Source organism: Centropristis striata, chromosome 16, assembly GCF_030273125.1.
Source record: "Centropristis striata isolate RG_2023a ecotype Rhode Island chromosome 16, C.striata_1.0, whole genome shotgun sequence".
Classification (NCBI taxonomy): Eukaryota; Metazoa; Chordata; class Actinopteri; order Perciformes; family Serranidae; genus Centropristis; species Centropristis striata.
The window spans coordinates 8811125-8826988 of NC_081532.1; the positions used below are offsets into that span (position 1 = coordinate 8811125).

General features: G+C 39.6%; 1 protein-coding gene across 3 annotated transcripts in view; it reads right to left on the minus strand.

The window, feature by feature from the left end:
- syne1b (spectrin repeat containing, nuclear envelope 1b) overlaps positions 1 to 15864 on the minus strand; it is a 96205-nt gene that overhangs the window by 55873 nt on the left and 24468 nt on the right. For all 3 annotated transcript variants that reach the window (XM_059353887.1, XM_059353885.1, XM_059353888.1), the window contains 27 exons: positions 15677 to 15841; positions 15377 to 15511; positions 14603 to 14761; positions 14150 to 14358; positions 13448 to 13556; positions 13129 to 13293; positions 12275 to 12442; positions 11951 to 12127; positions 9646 to 9786; positions 9369 to 9529; positions 8965 to 9115; positions 7780 to 8007; positions 7566 to 7664; positions 7194 to 7381; positions 6909 to 7032; positions 6653 to 6819; positions 5833 to 5986; positions 4580 to 5205; positions 4295 to 4474; positions 3798 to 3948; positions 3548 to 3706; positions 2116 to 2298; positions 1758 to 1859; positions 1429 to 1632; positions 1043 to 1250; positions 469 to 581; positions 121 to 326 (listed from right to left, as the gene is read on the minus strand). In XM_059353887.1, the coding sequence (XP_059209870.1) occupies positions 121 to 326; positions 469 to 581; positions 1043 to 1250; positions 1429 to 1632; positions 1758 to 1859; positions 2116 to 2298; positions 3548 to 3706; positions 3798 to 3948; positions 4295 to 4474; positions 4580 to 5205; positions 5833 to 5986; positions 6653 to 6819; positions 6909 to 7032; positions 7194 to 7381; positions 7566 to 7664; positions 7780 to 8007; positions 8965 to 9115; positions 9369 to 9529; positions 9646 to 9786; positions 11951 to 12127; positions 12275 to 12442; positions 13129 to 13293; positions 13448 to 13556; positions 14150 to 14358; positions 14603 to 14761; positions 15377 to 15511; positions 15677 to 15841 (4832 nt within the window). The remainder of the gene's footprint in view (positions 1 to 120; positions 327 to 468; positions 582 to 1042; positions 1251 to 1428; positions 1633 to 1757; positions 1860 to 2115; positions 2299 to 3547; positions 3707 to 3797; positions 3949 to 4294; positions 4475 to 4579; positions 5206 to 5832; positions 5987 to 6652; positions 6820 to 6908; positions 7033 to 7193; positions 7382 to 7565; positions 7665 to 7779; positions 8008 to 8964; positions 9116 to 9368; positions 9530 to 9645; positions 9787 to 11950; positions 12128 to 12274; positions 12443 to 13128; positions 13294 to 13447; positions 13557 to 14149; positions 14359 to 14602; positions 14762 to 15376; positions 15512 to 15676; positions 15842 to 15864) is intronic.

The following is a 15864-nucleotide window of genomic DNA, read 5'->3' on the forward strand; positions in this document are numbered from 1 at the left end:
ACTTTTTACTTTTTTACTCCTTTCACCTTTTACCTGCTGTTTTCCTTTCACCTGCTGTTTTTAAAAGGTTCTATATAAGTAAAGTTATTATTAATATTATAGTTTGTGTGAGTCTCTTACCCCTTCATGAGCGATGCGCTGTCTTCCAGGATCTGTTGGTTCTGTCTGCACTGCTCCACAAAGCTGTCCCAGTCCTGCTGGATGGAGGAAAGGTGCTGCTGGACTTGTCCAGCGCTGGCTTTGGGAAGATGGAGTAGGAGCTTCTCTCCTTCCTCACAGACCTGAGTAAGACGTACCTCTCCCTCCTCCACACGATCCATGGCACCCTGACAGATAACCCACATCACTTTTAGCTTTATATTTGTATCTCCTTTTGATTTCACCAGTTGTAGATAAGAAATTCTACTCTCATCCCCATCAAAGAATATAATTAACCGAGCAGTTGCTTCGGTGGAGGATCAGTTTTACCTTTAGTTTTTGCAGTTTTCGTTCCACAATTTGAGTGTCTCCAGATCTGTCAGAGCACTCTTTCACTATCTCCCTCTGTTCGGAAAGCCAACGATGAAACTCCTGAACTAGATCTGAGGAGGAGAGGGGAAAAAAGAATTACTATCTGGTGCAGGTTCAAACAGAATCAAGTCAACAGAATAATCTCCCTGGTGTCGCATATGGACGATCAGTCTTCCTCATTGAAAGAGCAAAACTATGAAACTGTCTACCCAAAATGAATAAAAAATGCAACACAATCTATTAAATCATAGTTAATAAAAAAACATTGTTCTCACACCTTATACCCCTGTAGACACATCTGTATTTTTCATTTGTGTTTGTATTTTTGTGTATGTATGTTTTTGTGTATGTTTGTATTTTTTGTGTAAGAAAATAAAGTTCAGCCACAAGGCTGAACTTTCTTTTCTTTTTCTCCTGTGAGCAGGTATGGTAAATTAGCATTTGGCCACAAACACTGAACACAATGCAACTGGTTCATCTGCATAAATATGTGGCCACTACACACCAACAGATTTGTTTTCCTGTTTCTTACCATTGAACTGCTGCTGAAGACAGCTCTGCAGTGATGCCAGCGTCCGGGCAGAAAGCTGGTTCACAGACTCATAAGTCTTGATGAGGTCAGTAAGAGCTGAACCCAAACCAGCCAGCTCCTCAGAGGGATATTTTCTGCACAGGGTGTTGAGGCTCTCCCTCGTAGTATCAATACTCCCTTGCTGATTCTGCAGCTCTTTTTGAAGGTCCTATAAAACATGTTTAACAATGCAGTTGACTTTATTAGCTTCCTTACATTTTCATCTGTCCTCCTGTATAAAGAGAAGGGTTGCCTATATGTAGAACCAACAACTCACAAATCGATAACAATTAACACTTTATATCCCAAAGATCTACTTTACTATGTTATTGTTTTTTATGGTGTACCTTTACTCTACAGATGTCCTCAGGATCGGATCCAGTGGGAGAAGAAACAAGGGAATCCTCCATACTTTTTAGCCATGCAGACATCTGTAAGATGTAGTCTTCCAGCTGTTTCCTTTGGGAAGTGAAGTCCATGAGGTTTCCCCTGGCCTGCTCATGTAGCTTCTGAACAGTGTTGATCTTTTTACGAAGGTCATTTTCCAGCACCTGATGCAAACAGAATTAGAAAATGTGGGTTACACACATAGGTATGACATGGAGGTTAGTGCAAATGTATTATAATTATAGGTTAACTAGAAGAACAAAATTAACAATATAATCATCTTTAATACCTGTAGTTTAGCAGGTGTCTCTTGACTTTGACTGCACTTCTTGAGCTCTGCTACTTTGCTCTGCAGAGTTCCAAGGTTCTGGTTCTTCTCGCCCATTTCCACCTGTGGATGTGTGAATTGATAAAAGCATGTGTAACAACTTCTGTAAGTTGCTTTCCTCGGTTCTGGTTGGTAATCTGTGAGACACTGCACCCTGTGGTTATAACTGTGTATGGCATTATGACATTTTGGTGCTGAAGCAAGGTCATGGTACCTATAATCTTTTTTTGGTTAATATTTTCCATTGTGGAAAACCATACACATCAGGTACCAAAGTAGGTCAAACGAGTCCTTACCCAGTTTTACTACGATATCTTACCTGTAACATGGAGAGCCGTGCCGACACCTTCTGGCTGTTATTGAGGTTGTTCAGACTCTCATTTAGTTCGATCACACAGCTGCTTGTCCAGCTGTCAGTGTCCTCGCTGATTTTACGCACATCCTCCCACAGTGCTAAGCTCTGGTTCAGGCGATCAATGTTATCGTCTATCTTCTCAGACACCTGAGACGTGGATTAAATCACAAACATTTACTCTTTGTGTGTTTGTTTATTAAGATCCCACTAAGCTTTTGCATCTCAGCAGCCATTCTACCAGGGGTCAAAAGGTTTTTACAATACAAAAATATATATTCACAATACACTTACATAACACATTGTAATATATTTCTACAGTTAATAAAACAAAAACAATTGGCACAATTTAAATAACACAAACACAAAGTATAGTAGTCTGTCTGGCACTGAGCTTGGCACTGCAATTATGTTTTGTTTAGCAATGTTTCTAGAACAATTCATGTATATAAATTTCCCTTGGCAATTAAGTTTATCCTGATTTTGCAAGATGTTAAATATGAACATCACACCTAATCTTTTCTGGCTGTGAATTGTGCCTCAAACCTCTATGGGCAAAACTTCCATGTCTCTTTACACCTTGGATCACACAGTGTAGTCTTTTGTACTTGTGCCTTATCAAATTTAGTGTGAGGAAATTAAGTTAAAGAAAAAAAAAGTGTGTAGGTAAAAGGTTTAACTGACAGTTTTTAAAGATTCAGGCTGGAGATATTTAAGATTTCTTGCCAATTAATCCCAAAAAAATCAACAATGAACTAGGGCTGGGCGATATATCAATATAAAAAAATATTTATATATTTTTAAATGTGATATGGAATTAAACCATATTGCAAGTATCCATATAGTTCTTTTTTTCTCTTTCTTTATATATAAAAGCTGCCCTTACTAGGGTTTGTCATATTAAGTTTTTTGTAATGTTCATTCTTATTTTCTCAAACAAATAGATCTATTTCAGAAAAAAGATTGGCCTATTTAATTTAATAGGCTATTTTTATTTAAGATTTTTTTTATTTATTTAAATGTGCACTTTATGGAGCTTTGATTTTTTTTAAAGGTACTCCTGTTTTGCAGTATTTATTTTCACTTAAATAAACGGTTTCAATAAAACTACTTGTGACATATCATATATGGCTTTGACTTTGACTGAACATTTGCTCTCACTTTGTGATAAAAATATCGGTATATATACCGTATATCGATATTCAGCCTAAATATATCGGGATATGACTTGGTCCATATCGCCCAGCCCTACAATGAACTGATCCTATAACAAGAGTTGTCTTTGTAGCCAGAGCCTAATATAGCTTATTCCTATGTGCCACAGACCCTCCATTGTTGTCCAAAATCTACATCAATGACACATTATCATGACTGTAACAACTACTTAAGTCATACTTACATCCAGCCACTGATCCACAAGTGCCTCCATGTCCTTTTTCATCATTTGAGCGCTACACTCAGGGATCTTTTTCAGTTCAACCACCAGTTGTTTTCCTTTACTGGAAAACTGGTCCAGTTCATGCTGCTTGCTCGCCATCTCTATCTTCACTGCCTCATGCTACAAATTAAGACAGAAAACCTTCTAAGCATTCTGATGACCAAAAAAAAGGCAAAAATTAATAAAAAGTAAAATAATAATTTGACCTGACCTTGGTTAGAGACCTCCTGGTTTCTTCATGGTCCTTTAAAACAGAGCTTATGTCAACCAGAGGTTCGGTGCTCTCGATAACGCTGCTGAGGGAGGTTTTCAGGATTTGGTATTCCCTCATGAGCTCAACAAGGACATTGCACTGCTCCTGTCTGTCAAAGAGAGAAAAAGAGGTGTTTTTATCCATACATTATAACAAATAAATTAACTGTAAATATATTTGTAACATGCAATAAACATACAATACACTGCATCACATAATTTGTTTGGCATTTGTTGCCAAAACAAGTGTCTTTCATTGTTAAATTAGTATGTGTGATCAAAGTACTACACATTTGTGTCTCCTTGACATCTTCACCAACAGCAGAAATGTAAAAGAAAAGAAAATAACAAATTCTTTCTCTTATTATCAGTATTGTCTTTAATTTTTTACCATGCATTGTATTACAATGCAATATTTTCTGATTCATGGAAAACCCTCTTCCATTCCTTTATTACCTCTCTGTGATGAGCCTCTTGGTGTCTTCCCATGTGGTTTCCAGCAGACTGATTTCCCTCAGTACCTCCCCGGCCAACTCTGCGTCTCTCTGGGCCAGCTGGTTGCCCTTGTCCCTCAGCCACTGCTCCTCATGCTGATGTGACTGCAGCTCATCCTCCAGCTGATTAAAGAACCTTAGCCTGACAAACAAAGGGATAATATGTTGCTGTTGAACATACCCACTAATGGTATTAGCATTGACCTAATATAAATCCTGATCTGATTACACTCTGGTAATGCTTTACCTCTGCTGTAGTGCATGCAGGCTGGGCTCTTTGAAGCTCTGGTGGTCGGCCTTTTCTTCAATGTCCTCCACAGCTTTGAGCAGTTGTTCTTTACGCTGTCTGAAGGAGGTCCAGAGCGCTCCCAGTGCCTCTGCTTCACTCTGCTTGGTACCAAGCAAGTTCCTCACTGTATCCAGCTCAGCACTGAGTGAATCAGCCAGCATGCGGCACGACTTACGAGAACCCTCGTCAGCACCAATGTGGAGATGGCTTTTGCAGAGACTGCTGTCCAGATTGACGGCGAGAGTCTCGAGCTGGCTAATGTCTGGGACAATAGTGGCCAGCTCTTGCTGCAGCTCCTCTACTCTTCCGCGGTCCCAGCTCCCAGCACTCTCCACGGTCTGCTTCAGACCCCGCAACACCCCTGCAGCCACACCATAGGTTTGCAGAAAAGCCTCGAGCCTTTCAAGGCATTCTAACTGAAGCTCAGCTATGTGCTGAGCCTCCAGGTAGGGCTGCAGACAGCTGTCTGCTCTGCTGCGGAGGAGCTGTGCATCACCAGGCTCACAGAACTGACAGAGCTTCTCAGTTTGCTGCTCCAAGCTCTGTCTCACACTGGACTGCTTCTGTAAGGCCAACTGGGTGTCCTGTAAGAGGCAATATATAGAGGATCAGTTGTTGCTCTAAAGCCGCAGTTCTCAAAGTGTTGGAGTGTCTTTGGTGGGGAATAGAGACGTGACAGGTGGGGCACGCCAAACGGGAGGAAATTTTCCTTTATGCCTATCTTTATCCAGACATCAACAGTTCTGGGAGTCTCCCTCATATTGATAGCGGCTCCCTGATGCAAGCAAATGAGATCCAATCTCCCGGAATCTTGAGCAAGACCACGCACTAGACTAGAGAGTTTGTGTGACTATAACTGCAGCGCGTTTGACAGCAAAGTGTCCTTATAGCTGTGTGTTGCCGCTTATTAGACCGATCACCCGTCCCACCACCCCCGGGGGGCAACATCACCACATGTAAGTGAACTTGGTCTAATTTGATGTTATTGAGTTACTTGAAAATGTTAAGCTTGGCGTATTTCATTAGCATTGTGTTGGGGCAATGGGGGCAGGTGGAGCTTGAAAACCCCCCTTGTCCAAAGTGGGGAATGACCGAAAACATTTGAGAACCACTGCTTTAAAGCAAGATCTTTGTTGACAAAATGACTACGCACGGTTGTTGAAGGAGTAGCATCCTGAACACATATACACAGATATCTGTGTGGTTCTTACCTTTACTTGTGCGGTGGCAGGCTGCAGGTTACTGATGTTGATTTGAGAGGCTGAGTGCAGATTTGAGAGCATTGTCTCACTCCACTGGGAGAATTTGAGCAGGGCCTGGTCAAACTGCTCCACCAGCGAGAGGTGGCTCTGAAGCTCTTTAATTCTTGTGGAAAAAATGGCAGCATAGAGAGTCAAATCAGTAAAGACAAGACCTGCTTTAAACACCAATTGTAGTCTATACTTTTCAGTTAATCAAATATATCATACTCTGATATTCCATCATTATTACAATAGGTTTTACTGTATATCAAGTGTATCATTGATCCATGATGTAATGTACATACAGAAAAAAGCACCAAGAGGACTGCCATCCAATTTCGTTGTATTTTTGTGCAATGACAATAAAGAAATCTATTCTATTCTATTCTATTCTATTTTGTCAGCATTCAGTTGATTTTCCCTTTGATTGCCCTGATTTGGAAATCCCCATTCATCCAGATGTCAAAAAATAATTGAAAACATAACATAATCCATGCTCAGTAAAAGCAAGATAAAAGTTATAAGAACACATCTGTGTTAATCGTGATACTGAACTACATGCTCAAATCTGCTGGTTTTCGGTATATCTATTACATTGCTGCATTGCTGAGTCATATTACAGTTGCAGCTGCAACAGCCATCTCCACTTGGAATGAATATTTCTATTTCTGGACATGGATTTGGAAATGCTTTCTACTGAATATGCTGCTCTTGATACACGTTAGTACATAACAAATATATAACCATGACAATAAAGAAAAATATATTAATTTGTTTGAGATTATCTAACCTTTGAGGAAGGACTTCATTTTGAACATTCAGTCTCCTCTGCAGGGTCTCTAGCTCGTCTTTCACCTGCTTCACTCTCTCTTCTGGTGCAGTCGGACACAAAGATGTTCCCAAAGATACCAATTCAGCATGAGCAGGCACGAGGGACTGGACCTCGGAGTGCAAGGCCTGCAAGAAAAAAAACATACTTTTATTTAACAAGGCTCTACTTAAGGCATGGTTTTAGATGTGTTTTGGAGTTGTGAGTGTGTGTGTACCTGCAAATCTTGTACTTCTGTGCAGAGCTTGGCTTTATCAGCTGACAGATACTGACTCTCCGGTTTGGATGCAGATTCACTTCTCTCCAAGCAAGATACAAAGTTTGAACACTGTTTCTCATACCTGAAACACATCAATAGATCCAGTTTTATTTATTTTTTATTTTAAACTGTTGGCTGTTCATTACTGCAAGGGGGTTTTTACATTACCATCAACTGGATAAGCCAGTGATCCAATTTATCTGTTAACACTGCTTTTATTCACGATACCAAAACAGCTCTTACTTTTGCCAAAGAGAAAGCAGGTTTTCCAAAGTGCTCTGTTTGTCCTTCGCCTCCTGTATGTTTTGCTCATAGCGTTTGTTCAGTTCTGTCACAGTCCTCTCTGCTTGCTGTTTGTCACTGAGTCTTCTGGCACCAGCTGACAGGGACAGCAAGGTTCCCTTCAGCTTTTCCTGCTGCTGACAGACATCCTGAAAAAATAAACCCACAAGACAGTAACCAACACAGCATTATCTGTGAACTGGAAGACGGCTGACAATGTATTAAGTTTGCAGCTGATTTTGTAATATTGCTGATATGTACAGGTTTTTTTTATTACAGGGCCAAAGAATAGTGTTTATTAAATTAAAGTTAAAAGTAAAAACAATTAAACACCATGTGGTTTTGTAGAGCTTTGTAGGTCTCTGATGAGGAGCTGCAGGATTTGATAGGATGTTGCAGGTTTGTGTGTAGCTCACTGAGGGATGCTTGCACCTAGGAAAGAAAAACAAGATCAGAACCATCTTCCCTGAATGCTATTCTGAATACAGTCATGATATTTGAAAAAACAAAAACACAAACAACACTGAGCTTAAATATGCTTATATACCTCCTCAAGACTATTTTTGAACTTCTGCTGGTGAGAGGAGCTTTCCTCCAGCTGTCCATCAAGCTGCTGTACGCTCTCCTTCAGCTCCTCCCAGTACCTGCCGATTTGGGTCAGGCGGGCCTTGATGCGAGCCGCCTCGCCTGAAGACACAAACTGGGCTAAAGCCTGGGAGTCCGCCTCCAGCTGACAAGGTACCTCAGCTCGCTCCTGAAGCTCTGCGACAACAGCCTGGACAAAGGTAAAAAAAATAAAATAAGACGGAGATAATCAATGAGTCCAGTGGAGGTGAAGCTTTGTGGGGAAATGGAGAGCGGCGTTCAGCATGGTACTCTATTGGTGCCGATAATGGATTTGGCCATTATAACCTGTGGCCCATTAAACTCACTGGAAAACAGTTGTCATTTAAATCATGAGTAAAACAAATATTCTTGGATTCACGGAATGTAGAAATTAATAATGAGAGCTATCAAAAATACCTGAGTGCTTTTATAAGAACCAAAATCTGTCCGTTTTTGGGATTAAAAAATCTTGATTAACAAATGCCCCAAAATAAACCATTCCTGGACAACTATAATGATATATCTACACTACAACAAATACGAGTGAATATAACTTAATTGTAATTGTTAACCATAACTTTGTAGAATCACTGTAGAATAACTTTATTTTAGCATGTGTTTGTTTTTATTTATTTTATTTATTATATAACTTATTATTATTGTTTACTCATTATGCATATTATCATTATGTATCTCTTTAAGCATTCAAATAATAATATGCATCACTAATGTACTGTATTTTGGCTCTTGTAAATCTTTGAAATCCCAATAAAAGCTTTTGAATGCAGGTTTACTTAAGATTTACACCTCATCCTTGTCTAGCTAGCACACTGTGACAGCTCACTGTTGTCAGCACTAACACAGCTTAGTGAAACAAAAACCACAGACTACTTTGAACAGTTCCTCTTCTCTATTTTTGGAGACAATGGACTAATGCAGGTGTCAAAACTAGAGACTGTGTGTCAGCACTTGGAGAAGGAAGGTCTGTGTTGTTGCTTTGTACTGTAACATAAATGGTTCCTTAACACAGCCTTACTGCTTGGGTAAGATTACTGTTACTGTACTGTTGTAAGTTTTAGGTACTGTACTGTTGAGAGTTTTAGGTTTATAACGCACAATACTGTACCTTTACTGTGTTGATCTGTTGCTCAAGAGGCAAAGTAGAAGATTTCAGTACATCCAGCTGCTTTTCCTTGTCAGATATCCACAAGGAAAAGGTTTCAAAGCTGACTCCAAACTGATCCCACTGAGTTTTCATTTCTTCCAGAGTCTTGAAACTAAAACACAAGATAAAAGATGGCTAAGTAATAATTGCAAATAAATATTGGCAACGATGTACAATACAGAGTTTCAGATAATTGGGTTTACTACATCTGAGTCCTTGAGATTGTGTCAGGTAATTTATCACAAAAAAGGTTTTTAATTGACTTTCGAGGGAGCCTGCGTTGTTGCCCTTTTTGGCAAACACTATTTGAAGACTACTAAAACATGATTAAGCAAAAGCTCAAGAATAGAAATCGATCATCTTACTCCTTTTTGAGCCCAGCCTCCACTTTGTCCACCTGCTCACTGAGGGAACGAGCTTGTTGTGAAAGAAGATTTTTGTTCTTTGGACCAAGCTGGATTTCTTTTGCTCTCTTCAGCAAAGTGTTCATATGTGAGGCCTCTGCTTCACACTGCTTCAACAACACCTGTTTACAAAACAAAGAATATTAGTAATATTCTTCATTAAGCTAATATACATCCAGAATGTGAAGAGTAAACCACTGATTATGTTTGCAGCAGCACAAACATTAACTTTACTCACTCTGGCCTGGTCGAGTTCAACAGCCAGGCTCTCTGGGCTGCTGAAGTTCAGGTCTCTCTCCATCGTTGAGCGTGCCTTATTAACAAACTCGTGCACTGCCTCCTGTTGGCTGTCAAACTCCTGCCAAGCTGCCAGTGTGACCTTGGGGAGACAATGTCCCAAAATTATTGATATCAAACAAATTTATATAGAGTTTTATATATAAAACACAACCTAGCCGCTTCAAAAGGGCAACAGAGCAGCAGCTATCTTCAGTCTGATGCAAAGATAATATGACAACCAACAACCTTATCATGCTCATAGTTTGTGAATTAAGCTGTCTTATATAAATATAAATTACTTCAGGTACACATTACTTTGACTTTATGTACAAGTATAGAGCCTCCATGTTCTACAGTGCTGTACCTCCCTGCACGACTGCTGGAGGCTGCCAACTGGCACAATCAGATTAACCGGCAAAATCAATGAATAACTCGACCTCTACTGTTTACCTGCATGCAACTAAATCCTGCTCAAATGTCTACAGACTACAAAACAGATCCCACAACACTACTGATACTAAAATCTATGGCTGGGCGATATATAGATATATAAGATATATAAGATATATCGATATATTTTTAAATGTGATATTGAATTAGACCATATCACATATATCAATATAGTTCAGATTTTTTCTTTCTGTATAGATAAATGCTGCCCTTACTACGGTTTGTCATATTGAGTTATTTTGTAATGTTCGTTATTCGTTTCTCATATAAATATATTGATTTCAGAAAAAGATTGGCCTATTCAATTTCATAGGCTATTTTTATTTAAGATATGTTTTATTCAAATGTGCACTTTAGGGAGCTTTGATTAAAAAAAAAAAAAAAAAAAAAAAAAGGTACTCCTGTTGTTATACAGTATTTATGTTCACTTAAATAAACGGTTTCCATAAAACTACTTGTGACATGTCATATTTGGCTTTGACTTTGACTGAACATTTGCTCTCACTTTGCGATAAAAGTATCGGGCTATATATCGTATATTGATATTCAGCCTAAACATATCGGGATATGACTTTTGGTCCATATCGCCCAGCCCTACTACCATCTTGTCATTTTGCCTACAGATGCTACATTAATTTGCAGATATCTGTTTATGAGATGATCCCAGATCAAGATCACTACCAAAAGAGCACTGACACTTGACATCATCATGAAGAATAGAGATGACAACACCATATTTGGCTTTATCAGTAGGGTGATGACTCAGCATATTGACAGAGGAAACACAGTTAATATGCTGCAAGCGCCTCAGCCTGCTGGTGGAATAAACATTATACATATTGTCATGCACCTTAGCAAGAATCTGTTACTTGGATCCGTAGTCCTGACACAGAAAAACCCAACCAAGTTTCCATTCCATGAATCCCACCTCCTGCCTGTCTATGCTCTATAAAAGCACCATCAAGTGTGTGATTACTGACTCACTGCATCACTATCCTCTAAAGAAACTGTAGAGCTTCCGAAGACGAGTCCTTCCAGCTGAAAACATCAATCAAACCTCTCTACCCTCTATTCATGACGGTTTCCCACAAATGCTGCATCTCAAAAGCCGACTGCATTAACAGGAAACCCTCTCCTCTTCACATAGCTGAGCTCTTTTCGACCCACAATATGTTCAGTAAATCTATCAGGGTTTCCTTGACTTTACTAACTTAACGTAATTCATTAATTTAGAACATAAATATAATGTAACTGTGTTAGACTTTGCTTATTTTCATTCACATTCACTCAAAACAGCATCAAAACATATCCCATAGAAGGATGCAGCATAAATGAAAGGAAGCCCAGTAAAAACCATTGCAGAGCAGAAACTGACAAGCACATATTATAATCACAGCAACAGACAAAACACAACTTCACAAACTAATATGAAATTATAGATAGAGAACAAATTCTTCCACTTTATTGAAACAACAGTAACTCTCAGAGGAAAGGAGCGGGTGCACAATATAAAATAGCAACTGAATGAGGCAATTCTTTATGACGTCCAAGATGAACCAGGATTCACCTCTGATGCTGACAATGATGAATCAAATCTGTACTGTTTCTGTTACGCGTTATATTCATTTCACACTAATTAATTGAGTTTTTGCTGAGTTTCTGACAGACTGTAGAAGGAAATCTTCTTTCATTCTATATTTGTTGCTGACGGTTATTATTCAGAGCAACAGAGCTGATTTATTCCATTGTGATATGGTATCCACAAACAGTGTCCCTAATGTTTCCTGAATCACTGCCTTAGTAGCATTGCTCACCTCGAGGCTTTGCTCCTGCGAATCCATATTCTGCTCCATTTTGCTGAGTGTGTTCTCTAAAGTCTGCAGGTCCTGCTGCAGAGTCTCTCCCAGACCCTCCTCAGCCTGGAGCTGCTGGCCTCTGGTGATCAGCTGCTGGACATCCTTTCTCTTCATCTTTAGCCGTTTTAACAGTTGCTACGGGAGGGAAGGCACATTTAAAGAGTTAATCCATTGAAATTCATAAACAAACCTCACCTTAAAATATATATATTCAGTCATTCAGTTATAGGTTTTGTAGTTTTTTCCCAACCGTATTTAATGTTTGTAAATGCCCAACAGTACCTGGTGAACAAGAAGTAGTTGCTGGGCTTCTCTCACAGTTGAACAGTCCAGTATTTTGTGGACCTCGGCCTGAGCCTCTCTCTGCCCCTGGACGAGATCATCCAAAGTACCTTGTACCTCTTCCCTGAACTGCACACAGTCTCCCACAGCCAGCACCATCTTCTCCGCCTGGAAGATATAACAGAGAAACTTACAGGATCAAAACAAACATGATGAACCGATGCTGAGGTCCAGTGTAGTACAAATAAAATCATGTTTTAGTTACAAATTATATTACTAATCAAAAACAGAAATTATGATTGGATTTTTTTTTATGATTTCAATTTCCATTTGCGAAGAACAAATCATGTGTGACTGACTCTTCCGTCAGGTTAAATAACCAAATGTCATCTTAAAATAGTGATATTTCATCTAAATCACTTTATTCTACCTGTCTCATTTAAAATTTTACTGTATGCACAAACCATATCCTGTAAAAAAAAAAACATTAAATTCAGCACTCCTCAGCTCAACTGGAAAGTCACGAATGACTCAGCCAGTCACTTGACAAAAATTCAGTGTAATTTTGATTTAACCGCAGGCTGTTTACGCAGAGTAGAGAGACACAAAATACATTTTTGAGTTTCCCTACGTCTAGCCATGATTGTGCTGTTTCCATAGAGGTACAGGACTTTTATATTTCAGTGAAGAATGAGGCCCCAGTGAGTAAAATGTGACAGGAGCAAAAAAAATACCATGAAACTTGGCGTTCAGAGGGTTAAATAAGGGTAAAATGTTTAAGCAGTTTACTGTAGATTCCCAGAGGGGACATGATGTCTGGCACCTTAATAAAGCAACTGATCGCTTCAACCTACCTCGAAGAGAGAAGCGAGAAGACCCTTAAAATCAGTGGAGAGCTTGCTCAGTGCACTTCCTTGCCTCTGGGCATCGCTGTCAGCACAGATTTCAATAAGAACAGCCATACGAGCTTTCAGCCAGCCAAGATTTCCCTCCTGTAGCTCGGCATCGTTCCTCAGCTCCTGCACACAAAAAAGGTGTAACATAGCACATGCGGTCATCTCAGTGTTTTTACATCTTCTCAGCAGTCACAAGCTAGAGGTGACACATAACAGAGGACTTGAGGAAGGGGCTGTCAGTGGATATTTAGGTTTTGGGGTGTATGAAGTAACTCACCATGATGGTAGCCTTCACCTGGCCGTATTTTCTGGGGTCATTGGCGCGGTTTCTCAGCAGCCTCAGCTGGCTTTCTTTAGATATAAGCCAGCAGGAGAGTTCAGCATACCTGTTTCACACCATGATGGGAAAATTTCACATCAAACTCAAGACGATTTCAGGAATAATTTGCTTGTGAATGAAAAGACTGCATTTATTACGGGCAAATTGTTTTGGTCATGGACCTTCATGACGCATTAAATTGACATCTCATCTTACACCTAAAGACTGGAACAGCTGATTAAAAAGAGGAGCCAAGCCTTAATGTCTAAGAAAGTTAGTACATCAATAACTACTATCACTCTAATTCTGTAAAATAAAAATTAAAATAGTATTTGTATTCTATGAACCTTTTAGGAATGCTTCACAAACTCTTTCAAAATCCCTTCCTGTGGAAGCTTTCTCCTCAACTGAACTCTCTCTGTCTTCTTCTCAAGTGAATGAAAGAATTCAAATGTGATTACTTTGGGTATGTCGTGAATGCAGGACACTGCCTGGTGAATAAACAACACATTCTTCTATTATTGCAACAGCACTGGAACAGTCAAAAGGTTTAAATCTTATGCTTACGACTATCACAGTACCTATGCTGTATGTGTGTAAACACTGCAACCCCTTGATTGCATTAAAAGAGGACTTCACCAAAATAAAAAGTTTTTGTACCTTGCGTTGTACTCCTTCCATTTATCTGGGTGCTGCATTAGCTTCTGATGGGTGCTCTCGATCTCCTCTCGGACTTCAGAGAAGTCCTTCCTCGCCGTGTCAAGGGTCTGGTGGACGGGGTCACCTTCAGGGAGCTTTTGACAAAGTTCCTCCATCAGCTGCAGCCTTTTCTCACAGATGGACTGGGGACCCTTTTCCCTAAAGAAGGCCTAAAGTAAAACAAAAACACATTTATTAACTTGTGTGAGAAGGGAACGCTGTAAAAACAGGATAGCATAGATTTGATTTCTCAAATCAAAAAGCACGCTCTATGGAAGAGCCTGACTTTTTTTGAATCAAGTGAATCAAAATCTTCCCACGCTGCAGCGCCTCAGTGCATTTGCATCGAGTTATTTCACATTGAGTTAATCAATACATGAAACTCAGCCAGCCGGCCAGCCTCTCTGTGCTCACCCTGTGCTCCTTGATGAGCCTCTCGCTCCCCATGCTCGCCAGGTGGCGGTTCTCCCTGGTCACCTCCGCCTGACACTCCTGCAGCAGCACCATCAGCTTGCTCCTCTCCACCTCCACTTTCAGATGCAGGAGGTGAAAAGGGGAGTCTGTCTGAATATCCTGGGGAATAAGAAATATAACAGTTACGAGGCCAGATTCAGAGCAATATGTGCAGTTTGTTTCAAGCAACATTTTGGGTGTTCATTGAGCGGCATATACATTTTGTTTATTTGATCGGTAACTAACTAAAACTAACAATATTATTGAGACTGCTATTATACAATATCATTATTTCAAGTTAACACCTTAAGTGATAATTGTGGCGCTGGAATGAAAAGTGTGTCATAGCAAAAGAAAATCTTTAGAGGTATGGGCTGGGATAAAATTACATCAAGGACATGAAAAATAAATGCAAAATTACATATTTAAAAAATCTGATTTGGCTCTGTTCTGCATTGGACCAAACTTTGCAAACTGTATGTGTAAAACAAAAGCCTACATAAACAACAATTTTTAATTACAGCATGCTCAAAATAAATCATTAGTTTGGACGATCAAAATCTGCAGAACATATCATCATAATATGCTGACAACATCATATACATAACATATAATAGATAATAAAATACTGAATAATCAACCAGGCCTGTTTGAGATTTATATGTTTATATTGATCTGACATAATTGAGAATACATAAAACAATATGGATCCTTTTACTTGAAAAAGGCACTGACCTTCCAGTGTTTGTGCAGCTTCCTGACTGTTTCCTGTAGCGACTGTTGCTCCTGCTCTGGCAGAATGTCAGTCAGCTCATCACAGGCCTTGAGGAATGTATTCAAGACCCGCTGGTCCAGCTGACCAAAGAACTCCTGCAACCAAAAATCAAGATCTTATCACGTGTGACACTTTGTACAGAACAGTTCAAGTCTTATTTACATGCATCCTTCTTTTTTTCTATTTCAATCATTTGTATGATCCTGCTTTTGTTGCATACATCCATGTTGTGCCAGGACTGACTGTGGCCTGTTTCTTACTGTGTGTTTCTTGAGCAGCTCCTCTGGGTTGCCTCTTTCTGTCAGACAGTTCTGTGCCATTTTAAGCACCTTCTCCAGCTCTATCCGTGACTCATCAAACCTCTTCATGAGGCTGCTGTTTGCCTCCACATGCTTCCGCCACTCTGTAGATTCCTTAATCATGCCCTAAACACACACAAAAAGCAATA